Source organism: Notolepis coatsorum, assembly GCF_963971535.1.
Source record: "Notolepis coatsorum genome assembly, chromosome: 8".
Lineage (NCBI taxonomy): Eukaryota > Metazoa > Chordata > Actinopteri > Aulopiformes > Paralepididae > Notolepis > Notolepis coatsorum.
In genome coordinates, this window is record NC_140172.1 from 78,897,385 (window position 1) to 78,925,347 (window position 27,963).

Consider the following 27,963-nt stretch of genomic DNA (forward strand, 5'->3'; position numbering starts at 1 on the left):
TGTAGATCTCTCCCCCCTCTTCTTGGGCCCGCAAGTAGGCTACTGATCCGTATGCGACCTCTGAGGCGTCACTGAAGACGTGTAAGTCCATTTTACATGTCTCTGGCCTCACCGTGGGTGGGAAGTAGCTTCGGCGCATATTAACGCCTGGGAGTGAGTGGAGCTCCATCTCCCACTCTCTCCAGGTGGATGCAAGGTGTGCGGGAATGGGGTCGTCCCAGCCCTGGTCCTTGTCCCACAATGCTCGTACAATCATTTTTGCCCTGGTGGTGTACGGTAGAATACATCCTAGCGGGTCATATTGTCGGGCGAGTGTTGTGTACACACTCCGTCTGGTGGTCGGCGCCGCCGCCGGCCTTCCCTGCTCCGTAGTCAGGGGCTTGTGTCTGTAGTGAAGCGAATCTGTTTTGAATCGCCACACCAATCCCAGGGTCATCTCCTGGGCTTCTCCCGGGATTGTAGCCATCCAGGTCTCGCTGCTGGCTGCCTTGTCCTCGGAGGAGAGGCTGCGCAGTACTTGCGGATCGCTGCTGGCCCACTGCCTGAGATCAAAGCCGCCTTTGATCAATGAGGCGCGGAGTTTAATCAGGAGAGCCTCGGCTTCTTCCTGGGTTGAAAGGCTTTGTAGACAGTTGTCTACGTAGAAGCTGTTCTTTACGCTGTGTCGGACCTCTTCGTCCGCTGCTGGGTCCTCTGCTACATGTTTCTGTAGTGCAAATGTAGCACAGCAGGGGCTGCACGTCGTTCCGAAGGGGAGGACTTCCCATTGGTAGATGGCTGGGTGCTCATCTCCTGGCTTCTCTCTCCATAGGAACCGTAACAGGGGCTTGTCCTCCTCTATTAATCTCACCTGCAGGAACATTCCTTTAATGTCCCCGCTGATGGCCACCTTTTCCTGGCGGAAGCGGAGTAGAACGCCGAGTAGGGAGGGGCCGAGTGTGGGACCGGGCAGTAACTCTTTATTCAGATTTTGGGATCCGATCTGGTAGCTGCAGTTAAATACTATGCGGTCTTTACCGTTGTGATGGACCTTGTGGTGAGGCACGTACCACGATTCAGTGGTCTGGTCAGCCTCTTTAATGTCCATCTTTGTGACGTGTCCCGCTGTGATGAGCTTCTCAATCTCAGCGCGGTATACACTCTCTTGGGCGGGGTTCTTGGCTAAGCGCCGCTCCGTGTTCAGCAGGTACCGTTCTGTGGCGTCTGTCTTGGCGTGGAAAGTAGGCATTCCTTCTCGCCGCAGGAGTGGCGTGGCGTATCTCAACACGCCGTTGACCGGGACTCTCTTGGTCCCTGTCTCGAGGAGGTGAATGGCGTAAATGTCATCTTTAGAGCGAATGTCTTTCTTTCCGTTCTTAAAGGGCATTTGTTCCAAGGTCCATAACCGCTCTACGTGTTGCAGGAGTGCGGTTTCTCCCTCTGTGACTCGGGAGTGGAGACATCTAGTGGCTGTACTTCGGTTGAGAGATTTGGCGAGCGGGCCTTGGAGAGTCCATCCCAAACGGGTCTCGACTGCTGCAGGACAGCCTCGGGGTCCGGTATGAACCCGGTCTATCGGGACAATGAGGTCTGCATGGTCGGAGCCTATCAACAGGGTCGGCATAGCATTGTCTATGAGCGGGATCGGTAACTTGCGCAGATGTGCATATTTCTCCATCAGCTTGGCGACGGGGTATGTGTACCGCGACAGTCCTATTTCTTGGCTGGTGAAAGCGTCTGTAATCTGGTACCGTCGCTCAGGCTGGCCGCTTGCTGCGATAGAGAATGAGACATTCTCGCCCTTTATCGTCTTCAAATCTCGTCTTATTGTCCGAATTGTCATTTGGGTTTCGCTTCCCCGCAGCCCTAGCTGGGCCGCAGCGGAGGCGAGCAGAAGGGTCTTCTCTGACCCGTCATCGAGGACGGCGTAAGTGTCCAGGACTTTATTCTGGTAGCTTAGTGTCACACGCACTACTTTTAGGAGTACTCAGGCTCCACTGCTGCTGGCGGGATCGATGTACATGACGCTCGCTTTGCTGCTGGATGGTGCGGGTGAAGGGCGCCGTCTGTTACTGTCATGAAGTATGTCCAGATGGGCTCCATCGCACTTGGTGCACCTTTTCTTTAAGCGGCATTCGGCTGCCATGTGTGAGCGCGCACAGCGAAAACAGCGCTTGTTGGACTTTATCCATTGACTTGCTTCCTCCGCGTTCAGCTTGGGGAAGGAGTCACATTGCGCTAGCCAGTGTTCTTTCTCACAGTAGGGGCACACTATCTTCCACTTCTCCGTTCTGGAGGGGGTACTGTGGCTCCTGCTGCTCGGTACTGACTCCGATTGGTGCATCACAGTCACCGATCTTCTTCCATCATTTAGTCGTCTGGTTCCTTCTCTGGAGCCAGGGGTGCTCCGTCCGAATGTATCTAGCCGTAGGCTGCTGACTTCTCTCGCCAGGAAGTCTGCTAGATCGAGGAGGTTCGGTTCGGGGCCATTCGGGTCTCGGTGGTCTCTCTGCCGCCTAAAACGCTCCTGTCGAGCGGGCGGCAGCTTCTCCAAGATCCTTTCCACATTTGAGTTGGCGTAAAGTTCATGCCTCCCCTTCTCTCTCTGCGCTCCCAACATCCCTACCAGGGACTGCACTCTGATGGACAGGTCGTCCAGTGCTCGATTGTCTATTGCTGGGGGTAAGCGGTCGATGTGTCGGATCTCCTGGATCACGTAATCCCATATGCGCCCATACCTCTGGTCCAATGCTACCAGCGCTGCTGTGTATGGGGTGGTGGAAGTCGCGTAGGCGAGCGCTATATTATGTGCGCGGGGTACCTTTAAGTGCTTCAGTAGGATGGCATATTTATGGCGTTCATCCAATACATCCACCAACATGGTCTCCAGACACATGCGGAGTTCTGTATACTGGGCCCGGTTCTCTTGGGTGAAGTCGGGTACCATAGGCGTGCCAATGTATGACGCTGACTGTGGATACATCGGCGAGCGTTGGGGGAGAGGCCTCCTAGGCGAGTCTCCTCCCGCTCCTTGGTATGGGCTGGTACCGGCAGTGTACCATGGCCCGCTTGTCCAGGTGCTGTTCCTCGGTGCGGGTCGTGCGTCGTGCTCACCCGGGTATAGAGTCGGGGGTCTGTAGCGCAGCTCCGCGGGAGTATAGCCTGGGCTGTACCGGACCTCCTGGTCCGGTAGAGTACTGTGCTGTCGTCGGGTGTGGTTCTCCTCCTCTTCCTCTTCGTCTTCAGTTAGGTCATCCAGTGCTTGTAGTCTCTGGTTTAGCCTCTCCACAGGATATGCTGCTCCTTCCCGGTTGCTAGGTCTCGCTTGGACCGGTGGGGGGAGGTGGTCTGTGGGGGGTATAGACCTCGTCTGTTGGTCAAGTTCAGGGTTGTTTACTCGGCTAGGGGATGCCGCCCTGGAGGTGTGTCTAGACGAGTTCCTGGAGCCTCTGGCGGAGGGAGAGGGTGTTGTCCGTCTGATCAGCTGTTCTATTAGTTGCGCTTGCTGTCTGTCGCGCTCTGCGTCCCGTAGAGCACCAGCAGCTGCTCGCTGGCTGTCTGCTCGGTCTCGGGCCACATTCTCTTCCCTCTGAATGCGTCTTAGTTCTAGACGTATATGCTCTTCTTCGCTCCGCTGCTGGATCTGCAGTCGGTCGCGTTCAGCAGCGGCGTTCAGGCTGATGAGGAAGGCCTGCTGTAGGGTCCTCTCTGCCTCGCTGGGAGAAGGCGGTTGTATAGGAGAGCCTTCCTTCGGGGTACTCCTTGCGGAGCCTTGGAGCTCTATCTCCACGGTGCTCTCCCCGTCTTCTTCCGTGCCGAGTTCTCTCTCGGTAGCGTTGTATTCCTCCCGGGACTCATCGGGGACTACTTCTTCAGTACTGGCGGGGTGTGAAGTCATGTCTGGTTCCCACTGGTCCCCACCGTGAACTTGGTCAGTTACATTAGAACCCGTAGGGGCCTCTATGGTCGGGGTAGTCTGGGCGTTGGGGTTAGACATACTTTTACTTTCTAGTTTTACCGCGTTTACTGTTAGTAGAAGACTAGGTTGTTGACTGACAGCGTAAGCCTCTAAGTACTGAGGGAGCCGTCGTTCGCGCTGCGGGCGTTGGTTAGGAGGATCGTTTCGTGGAGTGTTCATCATAGGCCATTTCAATATTAATAACACTATATTAATATTACACTAATTACCCTCCGGCTCGAAGGACCAATTGTAACTGAGGGGTACAATTCCCTGACTGTATTACTAGATATGATACTTACTACCACTACCTTTGTACTTAATATTCGGCCACCCAGTACTCGGCATAAATATATTATGATGAACACTGTCACGTAGATGAAACGGATCCAACACAAATGTACGAATTAGAAATAGGTCTTTATTTCTACACAGCGATGGTGTGTAGAGCAAGCACTTAATCAAATCAATCACATTTATGAATGGGAATTAGTATGCACTTTTATGGCAAGAGTATTCGTCGGTATATCAATAGAGAATGTCCAATCTCTGAAGGCGCAGGTGGTACATATACGACCTGGAATAGTTAAGGAATAATAGCAATGATACTTTAATGATTATAGAACTGGATACACTAGGGGGGAATTCCGGTCGCTTGTAAGACAACTGGAGAAGGGGGGGGGGGGTAGAGTCTGGCTGTATCCGTCTGGCCGAGGGTATCCTGGGAGAACCCACGGTTGTGCGGCTCGGTGCCTCAGCGATCCTCGATCCACAGATGAAAGCAGTTGGACTCTCTGTGGGCCGGCTTCCTTCGGTCCACGATGGAGAGACGTGAAGCGACCTCGTCGTGTAGAGCGTCTCCTCACCTGTCGTCCTCTCCGGGGGGGGGGGTTTCCAACACACGGCAGTGTTGGTCTTTATCCATAGAATAATCACTGTATACAAAGCATAATCCGTGCCTGGGAAGGCGGGCTGTCGTCGGTAGAATAATCCGGTATGCAGGTCCACTCGCTCGTCGGCTCTGGGGCTCCTCGGGTGCAGCCTCACATGGGGTCGGCCACCCTGGATAAGCAGCCAGTTCTCTGCCCGAAACGATGGGGTGCTGACTACGATAGTATTCTCACCGCACGAAGCACTATATATTAACAGACTATTATTAGCTTAATAGACTACGTCCAACTCGACGATATAGTGCCAAATATGACTATTCAAATATTAATATACACGATGTCTCAATACCGATGGTAGGCCGAACTTGGCCTTACTCCCACACGTGGCGTCGCGGGGAGGCTTTACGTCTGTCACTCTATTGGAGGGTAAGAAACTGGACTAAAAAGGAAGTCCTACTTTAGTAGCGCAGTATATATACGCACTATGAACAAATAGTACCGTTAGTGGTGCGGTAGCCAGATTCCTACGCGGAACTAGGACTTGTTCGTACATGTTGAGCGGTACGTTTGAACTGGGTCTGGGGGGTATGGCAGCCTGGCACCAAGGTCTCGACCAATAGTAGAATGGAGACTATTATGGGATGTTCAGTAGGCTAGAATGGATATTCAATGCATATTGTACAAGGAATATACTAGAAAATTTGATCACATCACACCAGTTTTGTCCGCCCTACATTGGCTTCCTATCCAAGCCCGCTCTGACTTTAAAGTGCTACTCCTCACCTACAAAATTTTAAATGGGCTTGCACCGCTCTATCTATCTGATCTCATCTCCCGATACTCGCCCGCTCGTGCTCTGCGCTCACAAAATGCGGGGCTTCTATCGACCCCTAGGGTTAAAAAGAAATCCGCCGGCCACAGAGCCTTTGTCTACCGCGCTCCCTACCTGTGGAACAAATTACCTGCCGTCATCAGGGGCGCCTGCTCTGTCGAAGCTTTTAAATCCCTGCTTAAGACTCATCTTTTCTCTCTCTCCTTCAACCTACCTTGATCTCACCTGGTCGGGGACTGACCTTTAGATTAATCTGTGTAGTTTAGTTAGGGTACAGGGTACTACATGGTACCACAGAGTACTACTTGGTACTGCATGGCATTACAGGGTACTACATGGCTTACATAGCTCTACATGGCACCACAGGGTACTACATGGCACTACAGGGTACTACAGGATACTACGGGGTACTACATGGCACTATGGGGTACTATAGGGTACTACATGGCACTACGGGGTACTACATGGCACTACAGGGTACTACATGTCTGCTCCTTTGCAGCACCACAAACATGGGAACTCTCTAACTCTTCCCCCCCCCCCCCCCCCCCCCCCCCCCTCCCTCCCCCTTCTCTCTGAGTACCCGTCTCCTGGCGCTGACCAAGGTGATGGATGCCTCGGGGTCTTGGCCAAGCTTGTAGTGACTGCTCTACATGCACCTCCGAGGCATTGGATCAGTTATTCACCGCCGTCTGTCCGTGGTCCTGTCAACTGATTAACAGACTGTTAACAGATTAACAGTCAACGCGGTTTCATTGCTGGGTTAAGTACTTCTATTCTATTCACATAATACGCTTACTTCATATATCTACTCCATTCACATATATGCCTACCACTTGTATCTATTGCTATGTCCGCCTACTACAATCTCATGAGCTGTCTAACGCCTGTCCCGTCTCCCTGTCTTCCTATGACTTGCTGTCCTGGAGTGTTGACCGGAGTGTTGGACGTCCCGTGACGAAGGCCGGGAGATTGCGACCCCCTCTGCGTGCCCCCCTGTCTTCGGAGGTCTCGTAGTGGTGACCGGAGTGCCGGATGTCCCGCGATGATGTCGGGGAGTTCGCGACCCTCTCTGCGCCACCCCCCTTCCCCCTGTCTCCGGCTGTCCCTGAGCAATGACCGGAGTGTTGAATGTCCCGTGACTAAGACGGGGAGGACGTGACCCTCTTGCGCCGCCCCTGTGCCTCAAATAGATCCGCTATCAACTCTATCTTTAATCTTTCAAAATGTTCAGTTGCTATCGCTATTAGCTCTATCTTTAATTTTTCAAAATGTACAGTTGCTATTGCATGCACTCATCTGTGTTTCACCACACACATGAGTGCATGCTTACCAACTGTCCGTCTGCAACACTACTATCACCGACATCTAAGAAGGGAGATCCCCCCTTGAACGGCCCTTCTAAGGTTTCTCTCCTCCACATTGCCTGTGGAGCTTTTTTCCCTATTGTTAGGTTTTAGTGAGTTTTTCCTTACCTTCGCGTGGGGTATGTCTGGGAGTGCTTGCATTCTTTCATTTATTTGCATTCATCTAAAAAATGTTTGGACCCTATGGTGTTCTTGTTCTGTTCTTGACTTATTGTTATGTTGTCTTCTTGACTTGTTTAAAGAAGACCTGTACGGCCCATGGGGACATTAACGTGTGTTGTCGGGCCCTATAAATAAATTTGATTTGATTTGATTTGATTTGAATATACAAGGGATATCAGGGAATATTAGAGAATATACAAATACAATTAAATATATATATATAAATAAATATATATATTCGGTTTAATCTGGCCCTTCACAACAGAAATACTTACTTTTATTCTCAGACTACAGAAAGACACATTTTTTAAGTACTGGGAAAAGTGGGACCTTTTTCCGTTAATTACGATGATGTATAATCTTTAAAATATTCACCATAATTATTGGGAAAGTTAGAGAATTGACCATTCATCATTGTGAAATGTATACTTTTGTAATGTGACACTAATAATGCAGCCCTGGAATGTGTTTTTGTTATGTCTTTGTTTGCTTTTGTGAAAAACAATAAAAGTAAAAAAAAAAAAATATATATATATATATATATATATATATATATATATATATATACATGTTGTGAAGTACCTGGACAGCACATCCCAGCAACAACAGCAAGAGCTTCCTCAGCTCCTCCAGACCTTGTTCTGTAGAGAAGCAAACGCAGTACTGACCATCAAGCTCAAGTTACACAACAATACAGGAGCATATTTGCAGGTAATGAAATTCTTGTGCTTCAAGCTCAGACTCAACAGTGCACAATTAAGAAACATCAATGAAACAAGAATGGTAACAATAGATAGTAGTAGTAGTAACATCAAATAAAATATAAAAAAGGTAAGATTAAATTGTCAGTTATTTACAACGTATTGGGTAAAATGTGAGGTATGAAATTAAATGTATTATTATTACTCTTCTGTCCGGGAGTTTCGACCCGTTGTCTCACAAGGACAACACATAAAAAATACAACACATGATAAAATAGTAAAATAGAATAGACAAGAGTACAATAATGCAATAGTTATCATCTACAGTACAACTATCACAGCCTGGATGCAATGACTACAAGCAGCAGAGTGTATTAAAAGGCTAAGGTGAAGAGGTAAGTTTTTTAGCTTATTTTTTTAAATATAGAATTGACCCAAATCATAGAATGAGTAGAATGATGTGGTCAATAATATAAAGGTAGAATGAGTTGGTCAATAATATAAAGGTAGAATGACTTGGTGAATAATAGAAAAGTAGAATGACTTGGTCAATAATAGAAAGGTAGAATGACTTGGTCAATAATAGAAAAGTAGAATGAGTTTTCTTTTTGCGCAACAGCAATGATTTAGTGCACAATGACTGCTCAGCTGCTTTAGACAATTAGATATCATATTAAAGTAAGACTATACGTTCACATGATTGATTTATATTAGTTATGCAAAAACATTATAAGACTATTGTATCGTAAACATTTTCTTTTTATCCACTTTTTGTCCTTTTTCTGTTTTTCTCCCATCCCAATTTTAGTCATGCCAATTCCCCCCTCCCCTGTCTTGATCGTTGCTTGCATGTGCCCCCCACTGGTCGGTCGTAGGGAGGGTTGAAGAATCTATCGCATGTCCCCTCCGATACATGCGGAATCAGCCATCCACTTATTTTCACCTTCCAGCGCGGACTCTCATTGGCGAGGTGTAACGTGTGGGAGGCTCACACTACCCTCGACATCTCCTGTCCTTGCTGTGCAGGTGCCCTGACCGACCTGTAGGGGTCGCTGTTTACAACGACCAGATTACCACCCATCGACTCCCCTCCCGCTGACTCAATTGAGTCAGTATGACTGCTGGCCCAAGCCGGAGGCAACGCTGACAGCCGGATTCGATACCGGTGTATCACGCGTTGGTGACAAGCGCTTAGACCGCTGCGCCACCCAGCCGCCTCGTAAACATATTTTATATTGGTATTTTGTTAACATTATTGAAAAGAGCACATCCTTGATGAGGTGTGTTTTTATGCCAGCCTCCTAAATAAACAGAACAAGTATGAGAGCAAGTCCTGAGTGATACAGGCCGTTACAGACTCTAATCTCCCAGCATGCTCTACTGAGGCTGGCTCTGATCTCCCAGCATGCTCTACTGAGGCTGGCTCTGATCTCCCAGCATGCTCTACTGAGGCTGGCTCTGATCTCCCAGCATGCTCTACTGAGGCCGGCTCTGATCTCCCAGCATGCTCTACTGAGGCCGGCTCTGATCTCCCAGCATGCTCTACTGAGGCCGGCTCTGATCTCCCAGCATGTTCTACTGAGGCCGGCTCTGATCTCCCAGCATGCTCTACTGAGGCCGGCTCTGATCTCCCAGCATGCTCTACTGAGGCCGGCTCTGATCTCCCAGCATGCTCTACTGAGGCTGGCTCGGATCTCCCAGCATGCTCTACTGAGGCTGGCTCTGATCTCCCAGCATGCTCTACTGAGGCCGGCTCTGATCTCCCAGAATGCTCTACTGAGGCTGGCTCTGATCTCCCAGCATGCTCTACTGAGGCTGGCTCTGATCTCCCAAAATGCTGAGGCTGGCTTTTCTCCTACACGATTATATATTTTCCTTTCCTCTACACTCCTGTCATTTAAAATGTTACACACACTATCCTCACTTCCTTGCCTCCTTGACTCTTACCACTACTCTCTTCCTTCCTTTCTACACACTGTCCATCCGACTGTTCTCTGCAACAAGCCGTACACCCATCCTTCCTTCCTTTGTTCCATCCCTCCCGTCATTGGCCTGTCTTGCAGGCTGTAACCCTCCCTCTCTTCTCATCCTCCACCAGTCCCCCTCTCCCTTCCCTCGCTCCTCCCACCAGGAAATAGTTAAGTCATAAGGACAGTGACTAACCCTGTTTTCCTGCAAAAATACATTGTTCATGAGGAGTCGGGTATTGTTCAGGGGGGGGTTGGGTAGGAGGGGTGGGTGGGTGGGGGACACTGTACAAGCAAAACTGTACATTGGAATATTGACAAAACCATACTTGGTCATTTACTGTACATTGGAGGGGGTTGGGTTAGGACATTTACAGGGGCCAGTGTGGAGGGATGTTGGTTGTATGTCATTGTGCCGTCGGCCTCATTGTGTTGGATGGATAAACCTGAGTGTAGGGCTGGGCAATATATAGATACTAGGGATGTTAACAATTAATCGAAAATCGATTTGATTGATCATTAAGGATTTACTTGAACACATTCAATTTACTCAATCTACTATCAAACAATGATATGTTACAATGTTGTCTCTTATTACATTGTAGCCGTCAGTAGATTGGTGTATTTTCAAAGCATGTTTCAATGAATATAACTATGATGAGGAGGCAACCACCTCTGTGTCTGGTAAATAAGAGGGGAAAAAACACGAGCGACGACAAAATTAAGCAGGCTAAGAGAAGCGTTGTGTTGGACCATTTTCAGCTGCAACGGGCCGGCAATTGAAGTATCTGAATGCTTCAATTTCAGTCAAATTATATAGCAACAGAGTTGTAGGAGGTCAGATATCCGGTCAGGACAGGGGTGCACACATCATACTCCAGTGGTATAAAACAGACTCCAATTCAACTGGCTCCAGAATAGTTTAGGTCTAAGTGAGGCCATAAGGAGACTGTGTTAAATATCAGAGTGACTAAACAAAGCAGCAGAGAGACGAGGTTTGCTGCTGAAAAATCACACAGACTGAACGTGTGTGTGTGTGTGTGTGTACAGTGTGTGTGTGTGTGTGTGTGTGTGTGTGCGTGTGTGCGTGGTGCGTGTGATGTGTATGAGAGTAGCCCCGCACGCATTTTCTGCATGTGCAATGCATGCAAGTGTGTCTAGTGTGTGTGTGTGGCTAGTTTAACCCAGAGCCTGGGGGTACTGCTGTTGTGTTCCCACAGTGTGCCATTGTAAATGCTCTCCTCCCTTACCCAGAACCCCCCCCCCCACACACACACACACACATAAACACACCAGTGCATTGCTTTTGTGCCTCCTAACAACATTGTAATAAAAGCCACATGGACTATGGATTTCATCTGGCAGCCATACTGCTATACAAGTCTAGCTCTATAGAAATGTAGCTCTATAGAAGTCTAGCTCTATAGACGTCTAGCTATATAGATGTCTAGCTCTATACAAGTCTATCTCTATACGTCTAGCTCTATAGACGTCTAGCTCTATATAAGTCTAGCTCTATAGACGTCTAGCTCTATATAAGTCTAGTCCTATAGAAGTCTAGCACTATAGAAGACTAGCGCTATAGAAGTCTAGCGCTAGAGAAGTCTAGCTCTATAGACGTCTAGCTCTATAGAAGTCTAGCAATATAGAAGTCTAGCTCTATAGGGAGGTGTGGTCTGACGTCACTGGTTATTCCACCCGTATATGGATTTATCATTGGGAAAATTGATTATCGGCTATTGTTGCAAAGGGTCAGATTAAACTGAATATATATATTTATTGTTTTGATATACCTTGTATATTGTTTGTATATATACACGGAATATCCCTTTACCTGCGTACAAACCAGAGTAATATTCGCTCTCCTATTGGACAGCGACCCCAGGCGCCAACGACCAAGCCCCCAACGGCAAGTTCAAAGGCAACTCCGGGCATGTCGGTACATGCCCAGAGTCTGCGTAGTAATACGAGACAAGAACTGAGGTTGGCACTAGATATTCACCTTACGTATAAATACGGCGCAGGTGTAAACAACAGTAGTCTTACCAAAACCTTAATGCCTTCACCACGAGTCAACGTGCAGTGAAGTGAGCAACCTTGCATCTAAATAGAGCATTGAGAACCGCGTGCGAATAGAATGTTAAAGTGTCAGAGTTTAACGCAGTAACGTTGAGTTCGACTTAATCTAATGTGAAGTAATAGTCGATCATTTATAGTGTATCGTGCGGCTACAGTTCTTCAGTGACTAGCATTACCATCGGTTCGTCGTGTATTTAGCTGGTGGACTTATCCAGGCTGTGCGGCCTAAATCCGTGCCCACACCCGAGGAGTCCTAGGCGAGAACCGTTGGATATGTACACAGGAGAATCTACACCGGCGATTGCAGAACCATTTCTGGTTGGATTATATTGCTTTGGGACCGTGACCACTGGAGAAGAGCACCGTTGATTCCACTGTCGTTTGGGATTTAACCTCGTGAGGATCACCACTCGGGCCCGCCTCTTGGAAGGGGCTGGCTAGCTGTCGTCAATGCTATCGAGCATATTGGATTACAACTATTGCTTTGTCTGCTGATCAAGGGAGTACATGCACCGGCTCCTGTATCTGGAGCCTCGTTATTATTCGTTGACCCAGACTTTGTACCCGACCATTCCTCTACCCCTACCGGCCTTACACCCCGGAGGGAACCCCCCAGTGTCTCCAGCTGGTACCGGTGTGGCCCATATAATTGCTATACCACAGGTGGCGTCAGCTTAGACCCATCCTAGTATTCCTACTATTCTCATTGACTTATGCTCTTGACTGACTTTACGTATGTTCTTCGCCATACAAGCGCAAGCCTAATTCTCAATCTGTAACCTAACATTGCTTAATCATAATAAATAACCCTCCAATAGAACTTTATGTGTCAATGCCGTATTCTTGTGTGGGTGTTCATCATATATATTCATGTACTGTATGGCCAGTAATTAAAGTACATAACTAGTAGTGGTTTAATATATCACAATCTTTAATACAGTCAGGATATTGTAACCCCTCAGTTACAATTGGTCCTTCGAGCCGGATGGTATCAGTGTAATATTTAATATAATATTAATATTAACCACGGCCAGCGGTGAACACTCCCCAAGCGGCTCTCCCAAGCTAGAACGCCCGCAGCGCAAACGTCAGCCACCTCCCTATCTGGAGGAATACGCTGTCGTTCTACTACCTAGCTTATCTAAACAGACGTTAAATACGGATAAAGCGGATAGTCATCGACCAGGCGACCCTGCCAGTGGAGACCCCAGTGGGTTCTAACGAAACTGACCAAGCTCACGGGGGGGACCAGGTGGGACATGACATGACTATACCTCCAGACAACGTCACCGGGATAGTCCCCGGAGAGCTCCAGGATAAAGAAAGCGCTCCAGGGACAGAACCCGACACACGACCAGAAGAGAAGCGCGCCCAGGAGATGGACCTCGGGGTGCGCCAGGAGAACAGATCTCCAACGAGCACTGTCAGAAGCCGATCACCTCCGTCAGTGTCATCTCCCAGCGAGGCGGACCAGATACTGGCGCAAGCCTTCATCGCCACCCTGACAGCCTCCACCGAACGCGATCGACTTCAAGCAAAGACGCTTAGTGAGCGCGAACACTCCGCCATGGAAAGAGAGCGCCTCCATGCGCAACTCCAAGCGCAAGCCCTTAGTGAGCGCGAACACTCTGCCATGGAAAGAGAGCGCCTTCAGGCTCAACAGACGGGCGAGCGCGAACAACGAGAGCGCCTCCAGGCGCAACAAGCAAGCGAGCGCGAACAATCTGCAGCGGAACGAGAGCGCCTTCACGCGCAACTCCAAGCGCAAGCCCTTAGTGAACGCGAACACTCTGCAACCGAACGAGACGCCTTCAGACGGAAGAGAACATTGAAAGAGACCGCGCCAATGCACAGCGCGACGCCGCCAATGCACAGCGCGACGCCGCCAATGCCCAGCGCGAAGCACAGCGCGACGCCGCTAATGCACAGCGCGACGCCGCCAATGCCCAGCGCGAAGCAGAGCGCGACGCCGCCCATGCCCAGCGCGAAGCAGAGCGCGACCGGCTGCAGGCGCAGATGATAGAACAATTGATTGCCAGGGCGACACCCCCTCTCTCCGCACGGAGCTAGATCATCACGACAAGGGTCTAGGGAACCTTCCCCTACACGACGAAGCGACCCGGGACCCGGCCAACAGGAGGATCCCGTCTACGTCTCCGACCCCCCTCCCCGACCGGTCCATACGAGACCCAGCCACCGGGAAGAACCGGCCTACGTGGCCGAGAGACTGACTAGAAGACTCCAGGACCTAGAAGAGGAAGAGGAAGAGGAGGAAAGTCAAGCCCACCAGCAGCAACGTACTCTGGACCAGGAGGGCCCAGTACAGCCCCGACGTCAGCCCCGAGTCACTGCACTACAAACCCCCGACCCAACTCACGGGTGAGTTTGACGTACAGTCAGCACCGAGGAACAGCACCTGGGTACCCGGCCTCTGGTACCCAACGAGTACCAACCCACGACAACACGTACGGGGAGACTCGCCCAGGAGGCCTCTTCCCCTACGCTTACCAATGTGCCAGCCATCCATGGCATCGTACCTTGGCACACCGACGTTCCCAGACTTTACGCGCGAGGACAAAGCACAGTACACGGAATTACGGATGTGCTTGGAGACTATGATGTCCGACGTCCCCGACGAGTCGTACAAATATGCCATCCTCCTCAAGCATCTCAAGGTGCCCAGAGCGCATACCATAGCGCTGGCATATTCCAACTCAAGCACCCCATACTCCGCGGCTCTAGTGGCCCTCGACCAGCGTTATGGACGCATATGGGACTACGTGATACAAGAAATAAGAGATATCGACCGCCTCCCCCCAGCCAAAGACAATAGAGCACTGGATGACCTCTCTATCAAGGTACAATCCCTCGTGGGGATGCTGGGGTCCCAAAAGGAGAAGGGGAGACATGAACTATATGCAAACTCTAATGTGGAGCGAATACTGGAGAAGCTCCCTCCAGCCCGCCAAGAGCGTTTTCGGCGGCAGAGAGACCACCGCGACCCCAACGGCCCAGAAGCATCCCTCCTAGACCTAGCTGATTTCCTCGCCAGGGAGGTCAGCAGTCTAAGACTGGACACATTCGTGTGGAGTGACTCTAGCCCTAGAGATGGACCGCGGAGGTTCAATGACAACCGCCGGTCCGTGACCGTTATGCACCAGGCCGAGTCAGTGCCGCAGCACAAGAACCACAGCACCCCCCCGACCAAGGGGGAGTGGAAGATTGTATGCCAGTACTGTGAAGAGGAACATTGGCTGTCTCAATGTGACACTTTCAAGAAGCTGACCGCTGACGAGGTGAGTCAGTGGATCAAAGCCAACCGCCGCTGCTTCCGCGCGCAGCCATATGGCAGCTGAGTGCCGCCTAAAGAAGAGATGCAGCAAGTGCGACGGCGCCCACCTCGAGGTCCTGCACGACAGCAACAAGCGTCCGCCAGGACAACCAAGTAGGCCCGTCACGGTGATGTATCAGGCCGAGGCGGTGGCACCACTACAGAAGATCCACAGGACCGCCCCCTGGTGTCCTGACTGCTACAGCAGACACTGGGAGTCACGGTGCTACTCGGACTACCGCGAGTCGGCACCACTACAGAAGATCCAAGGCAACCCACCAACAGGAGTGCTCCACATAGACCAGCATAGCGGGACCCCCCGAGTGCTCATCAAAGTGGTCAGAGTGCTCCTGAGCTACGAGGACAAGGTCCTGGACACTTACGCCGTCCTAGACGATGGGTCTGAAAAGACTCTCCTCCTCGCTTCCGCCGCAGCCCAGTTGGGCCTGCAGGGTGCCAAAGGAACAATGACAATCCGTACCATTAGAAGAGACCGGAAGACCATAAAGGGTGAAAATGTCTCCTTCACGATAGCAGCGGTCGAGCAGCCCGAGAAGCAGTATAGCATCACTAACGTCTTCACCAGCCACGACATAGGCCTGTCACAGTACACCTACCCCATCCCACAGCTGATGGCGAAGTACGTGCACCTACGTCAACTACCTATACCGCTCATCGACGGCGCCACACCGACCCTGCTCATAGGCTCCGACCACGCGGACCTCATTCTCCCAATTGAGGCGGCCCACATCGGACCTAAAGGATGCCCAGTCGCGGTTCAGACCTGACTGGGGTGGACGCTACAGGGCCCCCTCTACGGACTTGACAGTCAACCCACGTTTACACGCTGCCTGCACACAAAGGTGAGCGACACAGGCCACTCTCTCGTACAGCCCGTTGAGAGGCTATTGACATTAGACGAGAGGCATGTGAGAGAACCGTGGGCCCAAGAAGAGGGAGTTCCGAACTCCACCCCCCTCAGCTGCGCTCCAAGAGACGTAGCTGACCTCGAACCCAGCACCCCAAACGACTTCTTGATGGGGCGGCCGGAACCGGCCCCTCCTCAGACGGGGTACAGACCAAACAAGAGGAACAGACGGAGGATGTGGAGACACAGCCAAGCACAGATCAACCAGTCTCAGGCCCGCTTCCTCCTAAGCTCCCTACCATCCCTTCCAGCCCGGCAGAAGCGGGTCAAGGACAGGGACAACTTAAAAGTGGACAGTCGTTATGATCATAGACCAGTCACTACCCCGAGCTGCGTGGCCGGCCGGCCGCGTAAGCAAAGTGATCACTGGTGCCGACGGAAAGGTCAGAGCGGCAGAAGTTATTGTCCAGGGACGGACCTACACCCGACCCGTGGCGAGGCTGATAGAGTTGCCAAGGCTCCCTGACTCCCTTGATGACGATCATGACCCACTGACTTTGTAGATTGCCCTACTCCCCACAACAGACATTGAGTAGTTGACAGGACTATTAATCTGTCTTCGCTTTAACTAATTAGGTGCAGACTAATTAGGAGGCGGCTGTTGCAAAGGGTCAGATTAAACTGAATATATATATTTATTGTTTTGATATACCTTGTATATTGTTTGTATATATACACAGAATATCCCTTTACCTGCGTACAAACCAGAGTAATATTCGCTCTCCTATTGGACAGCGACCCCAGGCGCCAACGACCAAGCCCCCAACGGCAAGTTCAAAGGCAACTCCGGGCATGTCGGTACATGCCCAGAGTCTGCGTAGTAATACGAGACAAGAACTGAGGTTGGCACTAGATATTCACCTTACGTATAAATACGGCGCAGGTGTAAACAGGAGTAGTCTTACCAAAACCTTAATGCCTTCACCACGAGTCAACGTGCAGTGAAGTGAGCAACCTTGCATCTAAATAGAGCATTGAGAACCGCGTGCGAATAGAATGTTAAAGTGTCAGAGTTTAACGCAGTAACTTTGAGTTCGACTTAATCTAATGTGAAGTAATAGTCGATCATTTATAGTGTATCGTGCGGCTACAGTTCTTCAGTGACCAGCATTACCATCGGTTCGTCGTGTATTTAGCTGGTGCACTTATCCAGGCTGTGCGGCCTAAATCCGTGCCCACACCCGAGGAGTCCTAGGCGAGAACCGTTGGATATGTACACAGGAGAATCTACACCGGCGATTGCAGAACCATTTCTGGTTGGATTATATTGCTTTGGGACCGTGACCACTGGAGAAGAGCACCGTTGATTCCACTGTCGTTTGGGATTTAACCTCGTGAGGATCACCACTCGGGCCCGCCTCTTGGAAGGGGCTGGCTAGCTGTCGTCAATGCTATCGAGCATATTGGATTACAACTATTGCTTTGTCTGCTGATCAAGGGAGTACATGCACCGGCTCCTGTATCTGGAGCCTCGTTATTCCTCGTTGACCCAGACTGTGTACCCGACCATTCCTCTACCCCTACCGGCCTTACACCCCGGAGGGAACCCCCCAGTGTCTCCAGCTGGCACCGGTGTGGCCCATATAATTGCTATACCACAGGTGGCGTCAGCTTAGACCCATCCTAGTATTCCTACTATTCTCATTGACTTATGCTCTTGACTGACTTTACGTATGTTCTTCGCCATACAAGCGCAAGCCTAATTCTCAATCTGTAACCTAACGTTGCTTAATCATAATAAATAACCCTCCAATAGAACTTTATGTGTCAATGCCGTATTCTTGTGTGGGTGTTCATCATATATATTCATGTACTGTATGGCCAGTAATTAAAGTACATAACTAGTAGTGGTTTAATATATCACAATCTTTAATACAGTCAGGGTATTGTAAACCCTCAGTTACAGCTATTGTAACAATTCTGCCGCATGGAAATTGAAAAGCTTTCCATTTTTGCACAAAATAAGTTCCCTTCTATCACTAACATTATTATTATTTTTATGATTAATTGCGAATATTTTCATGTTGAGCTATAGATTGTGGATGAATAAGCACAAAAAGGTACACCATGCCAATGTTAATGCTTTATTTGTTTTAAACGAGGCGATTTAGAAATGGGCAATGGGGACAGAGGGTGGAACACGAAAAACGGCAATGACGTAACCACTACACCTCCCTATAGACGTCTAGCTCTATAGAAGTCTAGCTCTATATAAGTCTAGCTCTATAGAAGTCTAGCTCTATAGAAGTCTAGCTCTATAGAAGTCTTAGAAGTCTAGCTCTATAGAAGTCTTAGAAGTCTAGCTCTATAGAGTCTAGCTCTATAGAAGTCTAGCTATATAGAAGGCTAGCTCTATAGACGTCTAGCTCTATAGAAGTCTAGCTCTATAGAAGGCTAGCGCTATAGAAGTATAGCTCTATAGATGTCTAGCTCTATAGAAGTCTAGCTCTATAGAAGGCTAGCGCTATATAAGTCTAGCTCTATAGACGTCTAGCTCTATAGACATCTAGCGCTATATAAGTCTAGCGCTATAGAAGTCTAGCACTATGGAATACTAGCACTATAGAAGACTAGCGTTATAGAAGTCTAGCGCTAGAGAAGTCTAGCTCTATAGAGCTATATAAGTCTAGCTTTATAGACGTCTAGCTCTATATAAGTCTAGCGCTAGAGAAGTCTAGCTCTATAGACGTCTAGCTCTATAGAGCTATATAAGTCTAGCTCTATAGACGTCTAGCTCTATATAAGTCTAGCGCTATAGAAGTCTAGCACTATGGAATACTAGCACTATAGAAGACTAGCGTTATAGAAGTCTAGCGCTAGAGAAGTCTAGCTCTATAGACGTCTAGCTCTATAGACGCCTAGCTGTATAGAAGTCTAGCGCTATAGAAGTCTAGCGCTATAGATGTCTAGCTCTATAGAAGTCTAGCAATATAGAAGTCTAGCTCTATAGGGAGGTGTAGTCTGACGTCACTGGTTGTTCCACCCCTATAGGGATTAATCATTGGGAAAATGGATTATCGGCTATTGTAACAATTCTGCCGCATGGAAATTGAAAAGCTTTCCATTTTTGCACAAAATAAGTTCCCTTCTATCACTAACATTATTATAATTTTTATGATTAATTGCGAATATTTTCATGTTGACCTATAGATTGTGGATGAATAAGCACAGAAAGGTACACCATGACAATGTTAATGCTTTATTTGTTTTAAATGAGGCGATTTAGAAATGGGCAATGGGGACAGAGGGTGGAACACACGAAAAACGGCAATGACGTAACCACTACACCTCCCTATAGACGTCTAGCTCTATAGCAGTCTAGCTCTATAGAAGTCAAGCTCTATAGAAGTCTAGCTCTATAGAAGGCTAGCTATATAGAAGGCTAGCTCTATAGACGTCTAGCGCTATAGAAGGCTAGCGCTATAGAAGGCTAGCTCTATAGACGGCTAGCGCTATAGAAGTCTAGCTCTATAGACGTCTAGCTCTATAGACGTCTAGCTCTATAGACGTCTAGCTCTATAGAAGACTAGCTCTATAGAAGTCTAGTGCTATAGAAGTCTAGCGCTATATAAGTCTAGCTCTATAGAAGTCTAGCGCTATAGAAGTCTAGCGCTATATAAGTCTAGCTCTATGAAGTCTAGCTCTATGAAGTCTAGCTCTATAGAAGTCTAGCTCTATAGAAATCTAGCTCTATATAGTCTAGCTCTATAGAAGGCTAGCTCTATGAAGTCTAGCTCTATAGAAGTCTAGCTCTATAGAAGTCTAGCGCTATAGGAGTCTAGCTCTATAGAAGGCTAGAACTAGGGGAGCTCCAGTAGCTCACCGCATATCTCAGCGCTATTTCTGCGTCGGGGAAAACCGTGCTGCGTCACGGATCTGGTGGACTCCGAGTTCGATTCCCGGACCCGCCGTCATTTGCCAGAATGTCTTCCCCTGATCTATATCCCGTTGCACCCTGTATCTGTCGGTCATGCTTGACCAGAAAAGCGATAAACGCTAAAAAATAAAGTTTAAAAAAAAAGAAGGCTAGAACTATAGAAGTCTAGCTCTATAGAAGTCTAGCTCTATAGAGGGCTAGCGCTATAGAAGGATAGAACTATAGAAGTCTAGTTCTATAGAAGGCTAGCGCTATAGAAGTCTAGCACTATAGAAGTCTAGCGCTATAGAAGTCTAGCGCTATAGAAGTCTAGCTCTATAGAAGTCTAGCACTATAGAAGTCTAGCTCTATAGAAGTCTAGCGCTATAGAAGTCTAGCTCTATATTAGATTAGCCAGGCATTAGGACTCACACAGTATACAAGCTTTGTAACAAAGGTTAATATCAATCTAGAATCTTATCTAATTGCCTAAATCTGGACCATACACCTATAGAGCCCCCCCACCTTATCTTATGCCCAGAGAATAATAGGGCAGTAAATTGTTTCTGTGTAGATACATCTTTTTAGATTTGTTACCATCTTGATGCCAAATCATCTGTGATCCAGGTGTGCAAGGGTCTAAGTTGAGCAGCCAAAACATTGAAATGCTGCCATTCACACGCACAGAGGACTTCAGATCTGAATACAATACTCTTTCCGGCATCCAACCCTAAGACCATTGCTTCATACTGCCCCTTCTGGGAAAATGCCATCACATTCAAGAGTCTTCGTATGTTATTACCAGAATATCTGCTTGAGAATTTTCATTGTTATATGTTTGTTTATATGTTTATATGTGTGTTGACAAAGTTTACACTTCATTCCTTCATTCTTTACCAGACAAAGTTTAGACACTTCATTCCTTCATTCATTACCAGAGAAAGTTTAGACACTTCGTTAATTCATTCATTCATTCATTCATTACCAAACAAAGTCTAGACACTTCATTCCTTCATTCATTACCAGCCAAAGTTTAGACACTGCACATATTTAATAGTAGGGGCATCCCAATGAAGGTTTTTTGAAAGAGTTAAATCACATCACAGTAAACAACGTGTGGGAGCGGACGGGCTGATCCCCGGGCCCTGTTCCTCGTACCTGGCTAACTGAGTTAGCCGGATAATTTTCAGGATAACTTGACTTAAGCTAGACCTGTCGGTTCCCCAACGCGCAATTGTCTAAATCACTATGGCAACAGATCAAAAAGTTTGAACCGTGGATTGTGGATGTGAATTAGGACTAATCTGAATATGTGGATTGTTGAATTGTATCATTGTCGCTCATGTTATTGTGATATTGTAACTGGGATTAAAATGTCTGAGGAGGAGATGCGCTGTTTGACGGATTTGATGACGTGGACGTGACTTGAGTGAATGAGCAATTGCAAGCCTTTGACATTTAGATGAATGAACTTGAGAAAATGCATTTATCTGTTCAGCCACTGTTATCTGATGATGAACAAGAAGGTGATTAACATGACTGGTGTCACTGGTATAAACCAAAGGTTAATCAATTCAATGCATGCATGGAATGGATGATGTCCGAAACAGATAAAAAAATTATTAACACTTTGATTACCACTGGTGAACATGGTAAAACGTGGTTAAATGCCAGCACCCACTTCAATGATAGTGTTGTGAACGCATAATCTCTGTCTTAAATTATGGCTATGTGTCTAATCTGCCCGTCGCTTATCAATGACTTGTTTGCAGTCAACATTGTCGAAACGGATATATATTTTTTAATAAATGGGTTCATTTCCATTTTATAGCATTTTGAAAAGCCCTTGTTTTTCAGGAAAATATATAGATTCCGTGATAAACAGCATTTACTGGAATATTCTGGCATACACAAAAACGTTGTAATTTGTCTGCCTATTTATGAATAGTTTTCAAATAAACGCTAGATTATCGATAGTATGTGTACTTATGCACGCTAGGGAAACGGGCTGAAAAATCTATTATCTTATTTCCTGATCAGCGAGCACACACTCACAGCCACACACACATATGGGACAAGTTGATATATAGGTGAAAACAGCTCTGATTATCCTAAGACTGGTAAAATAGATTCCTTACCTCAGATCAGATGTTATCCAAAAAGATTATTCCAATTCCTGATCGCCATTCCAAATATCGATCGCATTTATTGATTCAGCGTTGGGTGCTGGAAATACATAATCCACGCTGTTCTGAGGGCCGGCGATCACTTGGTCTCTTCAGTTGGCTTGACGGAAAAGTAACATGAGGAAACTACCCCCCCCCCCCCCCTTCATCAGTCTAAACTAATGGGGTGCAGTTACACAGGGAGAGACGATAGGGGGCGGTATCTTCCCAATTGAGCTCAGAGAGACTCTGCAACACTAGCGTGAGGCTCGATTGATGAAATATGAATTCAAATTGCCAATAAAAAAAATACGACAAACAAACGCTATATAGCGTTGCCGGCACTCAACTGGCGGCATGAACTAACGACAAAACGCGTCGCTGGCATCCAAAGTGTTAATAGTGAAACTGTATAGCCTCCAACTCCCTCTCTGACACATTATTTCGGGGGTCGCGCCTTGAAAACTTTGGGAACCATGTATTTATATAGTACATGATACCTAAGCACACAGTACAGATATCCTCATAAGTATCTATTAATTCATATCAATTAGATACTCTTTGGGCTCGTTTTTATCTACTTATTCTGAAAGAGTTTAACTCATTCGATTATTCATTCCATTAGGCCTACTGCCAGCAGGCACATTTAAAGAAATATAATCTGATTGATTGGGGTAATGAGGGATTTAAAATTAGCCTATAGATTATGCATTTAACCTGTCGGCGAGGCTATTGAGCCGTACTGTATTGTACCCATTATGCAATCTGTTAATAAAGTTTTCAATAAATCAATCAATCAATCAATGCTGTTAGAAAATCAGGATTTCTGCGATCGACACCTGCTGTCTTTTCAGGTGAGGCGGCCGCGCGCAATTATCCGGAGTATCAAGTCTGGTTCGAATTAACGAGACTGAATCAGCGTTCGAGGAACGGGGAAATCCTGGATTCAAACATCGGGTTAATTGAATCTGTATAATGGGCCTTTTGATCTACTTACGGTACGGGAAATAGGGCCCTCGATCAGACTGAGAACCTGTGGTGGATCAAATAGCAATGTATGGGGCTCCATAGGTCACAATGGTCAAGGCAGTGCTCTGTGATGTTTGCAGAACCCAAGGGATCTCGTACTTGCTCTCAGATCTGCAAACCATGGTTGGGATGGGCAATGAGCTGTCTTCTCTCACTCTGTCCAGAACCTGCTGGACCAATGAACAGTATTCTCTCACTCTGTCCAGAACCTGCTGGACCAATGAGCCGTCTTCTCTCATTCTGTCCAGAAGCTGCTGGACCAATGAGCTGTCTTCTCTAACTCTGTCCAGAACCTACTGGAAACTGGACCAATGAGCTGTCTTCTCTAACTCTGTCCAGAACCTACTGGACCAATGAGCTGTCTTCGCTGATGTAGGTGGATGCTTTTATATCATTCAGTGGTGCTGCTGGAGGAGCTTACATTATCAAGAATAATTCAAAATGAAGTCAAACAGCAAATACAGTAAACGTTCAACACACCGTAAACACACTGTAGACACTGTAAACACACTACACTGTAGAGACACTGTAAACACACCGTCAACACACCATCAACACACCGTCAACACACTGTCAACACACCATAAACACACCGTCAACACACTGTCAACACACCATAAACACACTGTAGAGACACAATCAACCAAAAACATTGTTATATTGTCTGATACACAGACGGATACGCACCAGATAGAGGAGTCCGGCCCAACACCAGTACATCAGGTAGAGGCATCATTACCAGCTGCTGAAGAATCTCCTGTTATACCAACACACAGAGGGACAGCAGTCAGCAGGATGTAGTGGTCAATATCAAATGATATACAGTCAGGGCATCAACACAATTTTAATTTCAAGTGCAGACTTTCAGCTTTAATGTGAGAGTATTTACATCCAAATCAATGTAGGAATTACAACTATTTCTATACGTGCCTCACCATTTTTAAGAGACCAAAAGTAATTGCACTAATTAACAATCATAAATCAAATCAAGTCACTTTTAATACTTTGCAAGTCTAGAACCCATATACATATATACTGTACATATACATACCATATGCACATTGCATTTTGCACTGCTAAAATTACTTGTACATTACTCATTACACACATACCTTTTTTAGAACTGTACATAGCCATCTTTGTTATAAAAAATGTATATAGTATAATATCTACATCCTGATACACTTTTAGAACTGTATATAGTAATCTTTATTTTAGTAATCTTATTTTATTCTATGCAAAATGTATTGTATTTTTATCTTATTTTATCTGCACTGCACACTTTTAGAACTGTATATGGTAATCTTTATTTTAGTCATCTTATTCTATTCTATGCTAAATGTATTGTATTTTTATCTCATTTTATTATTAACACTTTCCCGGCCAACCACGTATACATACGTTATTGGGAGCCAGCGGTTGACGGCCAACAACGTATATGTTTTGACTCGTTGTCACTTTTATTCGATTTGAATACCCTATTCAATATCTGGGAGCTGTATTTTGCCCGTAAAAGACATACCGGGACTCCGAAGGTGCAGTACCGGCCAGATCCTGCTAGTAGTGCTGTATCAAGAATGCAGTAACCCAGGGGCGGTTAGGTGGCCGAGCGGAGATTGCGTTCGTCACCAACCCCGGAGCTGTGAGCTGGATTCGCCTGTTCGAATCCAGCTCACAGCTCCGGGGTTGTCACCAGCTTGGCTGGCCGTCCACACTAATACAATTGGCTGTATTAGAGGGTGGGAGAAGCTGGCGGGGTGGGTCCGGGTCGTTGTAAACAGCGACTCCTACAGTTCGGTCGGGGCGCCTGCTAAGCGCGGATAGGACTTGAAGGGGATAGTGTGATCCTCCCACACGCTACGCCCTCTCAATGAGAATCCGCGCTGCCAGGTGAAAAGAAGCGGTGATTGGCTGGACGTGTGTCGGAGGAAGCATGTGGTAGCCTCCACTCTCCCAGATGATCTGACTGTGGGGGGTAAGTGCGCAGCGACCAGGAAGGAACTGGGAATTGGCATACGACTAACATTGGGATGGGAGAAAATCGGAGGAAAATGGAGGGGGAAAAAGATAAAAAAAAAAAAAAAAAATGCAGTAACCCCTGTTCCAGACCGGGTGCCACACTGAAAACGCTCCGGGCGCTCTTTTCTACTAACCTGAACCTAGGACCAGGGCTGTACGCTAAGCTTTTTCACTAGGGGCACACTTGCCCCTAAATGAGAAATTTAGGGGCAAAACATATTTTTAGGGGCACATTTTTAAATAACAATTTTACCATTATTTATATCGATTGTTTTTGATTTAAAAAAAAAAAAATTATTTTATATAAAAGTTTTTTTAATAAAATATATATATTATATAATCATACTTGTAGTTGTATTATCTGCGAGACATCGCCACCACGCAACAAGTCAAAATGCTCGCTATATGCAACCAGCTCCACTGTCTGTGTGTACTCAAGTAGCCTCCAGCTACGGCCAGGATTCTCCGGAGCTGCAGCTGGACCCTATACTGTAGCCTCCAGCTACGGCCAGGATTCTCCGGCGCTGCAGCTGGACCCTATTGACTATATTCAGCGTGCCCTCAGCTCGAATACGCATCGACTCAGTGTTATAAGACATTGATATCAGGAGCTATCTGTAGCTATTTAGTTTAATGGGAAGTTTCGTTTTGAACAGTGAGCTAACGCAAGCTATCATGCACTACTAGACTTGCTGTAGCATTTGTTGATATCAGTAGCTAGCCGGCTGGCAGGCTCACCGAGGTCCCAGTGTCCCACTAGAGACTAGTGTTTACAACAGCCACGGGTGCGGGAGGGAGGAGGAGCAGCAGACGCTGCAGCTCTCTCCGTGTGTCTGAGTTCAGTTCAGTTCGGCTCACTATAGGAGGTCGAACGCGTCAAAAATATGAAGCAATACTAACTTTACTTTTCTTCATAGCTAAATGAATCAGACAGTCAGCCAGTCTATCAGAGTGAGTGCTCAGTCGATTGTTCCCTCTGATCATACCTGCTGAGTGCTCACTGCTCAGCTCGCGTGATTGACGCCATCGCGTCATCACACACCTTGGATAATTTAGGAGTGAAATGCGAATGCAAGGCTTGAAAGCACTACTCGCAAGCCCGCCCCCAGATAATATTTACCAATCGCAACGGCCAATTAAAGGGGCAATTCGCTATTATCTCGTCGCAGTGTACAGTCCTGAGGACTTCACCCTAGTTTTTGGGACACCCGATTCTTTATGCTGTTGTGGGTTATGTCGTCGACCAAATGGACATTCGATCTACCAGATGGCGATCAAATAATTGGAATATTGTTTTTGGAATCCCACCGGCCACAGGTAAGAATTAACAATTTGACGTAAATTTCAGCTTGATCGTGCAAGGTTTTCATAGCCTGCCCCCTAATCAGCGTATGTTGTGGTAATAACAAATGCCGTTATTGGCAATCAATTAATCAGAAATTTAATTGTAGCGTGTGTAGGGACGAAACGCCAATGGATTTGGTATAATACACGTCGTGGCTTATAAACAGCCTCCCAGGAATTAGCCCCGATCATTTGGAAATAACACTCATATTCACCACGGTATAAAACGGGAACGTATGGATGGAAAAATTATTTATGTTTTGCATCTTGAACGGGAGATTCTTACTGTCAGATGACCATGATATTGTATCCATAGCTATAATATAAAATATAGATTTAGCTCTACAAACAACGTGACGCACTGTGAAAGTGTGTAATGGTAAGCTGGCCCAGCTATAGCTAGATGGGGATATCGAATGGCCGTGAATGTGTTAAGAATCTATCTTATTATTAAGATTTTTAAGGTTGGATTTGAGTGATGAAATAGATGAGCAATTTTTTATTATGGAGGGTTTTGAATTCCAATTGTAGCTCTATAGAAGTATAGCTCTATAGACGTCTAGCTCTATATAAACCTAGCTCTATATAAGTCTAGCGCTATAGAAGTCTAGCGCTATAGAAGTCTAGCGCTATAGAAGACTAGTGCTATAGAAGACTAGCGCTATAGAAGTCTAGCGCTATAGAAGTTTAGCTCTATAGATGTATAGCTCTATAGATGTATAGATCTATAGAAGTCTAGCGCTATAGAAGTCTAGCTCTATAGAAGTCTAGCTCTATAGAAGTCTAGCGCTATAGAAGTCTAGCTCTATAGAAGTCTAGCTCTATAGAGTCTAGCTCGATAGAAGTCTAGCTCTATAGAAGTCTAGTGCTATAGAAATCTAGCTCTATAGAAGGCTAGCGCTATAGAAGTCTAGCTAAATAGATGTCTAGATCTATAGAAGTCTAGCTCTATAGAAGGCTAGCGCTATAGAAGTCTAGCTCTATAGAAGGCTAGCGCTATAGAAGTCTAGCTGTATAGACGTCTAGCGCTATAGAAGTCTAGCGCTATAGAAGTCTAGCTCTATAGAAGTCTAGCTCTATATAAGTCTAGCTCTATAGAGTCTAGCTTAGGGATGCTCGATATTGGCTTTTTTACCGATACCGATATACCGATATTGTCCAACTCTTAATTTACGATACCGATATCAACCGATATCACATTTGAATGCCGATAATATCGGTAGGCCGATAATATCGGACATCATTTCTATAGAAATGTAAAAAAAAAAAAAATCGGACATCCCTAGCTCTATAGAAGTCTAGCTCTATAGAAGTCTAGCGCTATAGAAGTCTGGCCCAGCAATAGCTATATGAGGA

General features: G+C 46.9%; 1 protein-coding gene across 5 annotated transcripts in view; it reads right to left on the reverse strand.

Moving 5' to 3' along the window:
* Positions 1–27,963, reverse strand: part of ccdc88ab (coiled-coil domain containing 88Ab) — a gene marked incomplete at its 3' end in the record, with an annotated part of 286,701 nt that overhangs the window by 122,329 nt on the left and 136,409 nt on the right. For all 5 annotated transcript variants that reach the window (XR_014620009.1, XM_084320114.1, XM_084320115.1 and 2 more), the window contains exons 4-5: positions 23,932–24,001; positions 7,771–7,829 (exon numbers count right to left, since the gene is read on the reverse strand). Coding sequence is in view for 4 of the 5 variants with exons in the window: in XM_084320114.1 (XP_084176240.1) it covers positions 7,771–7,829; positions 23,932–24,001 (129 nt within the window). The remainder of the gene's footprint in view (positions 1–7,770; positions 7,830–23,931; positions 24,002–27,963) is intronic.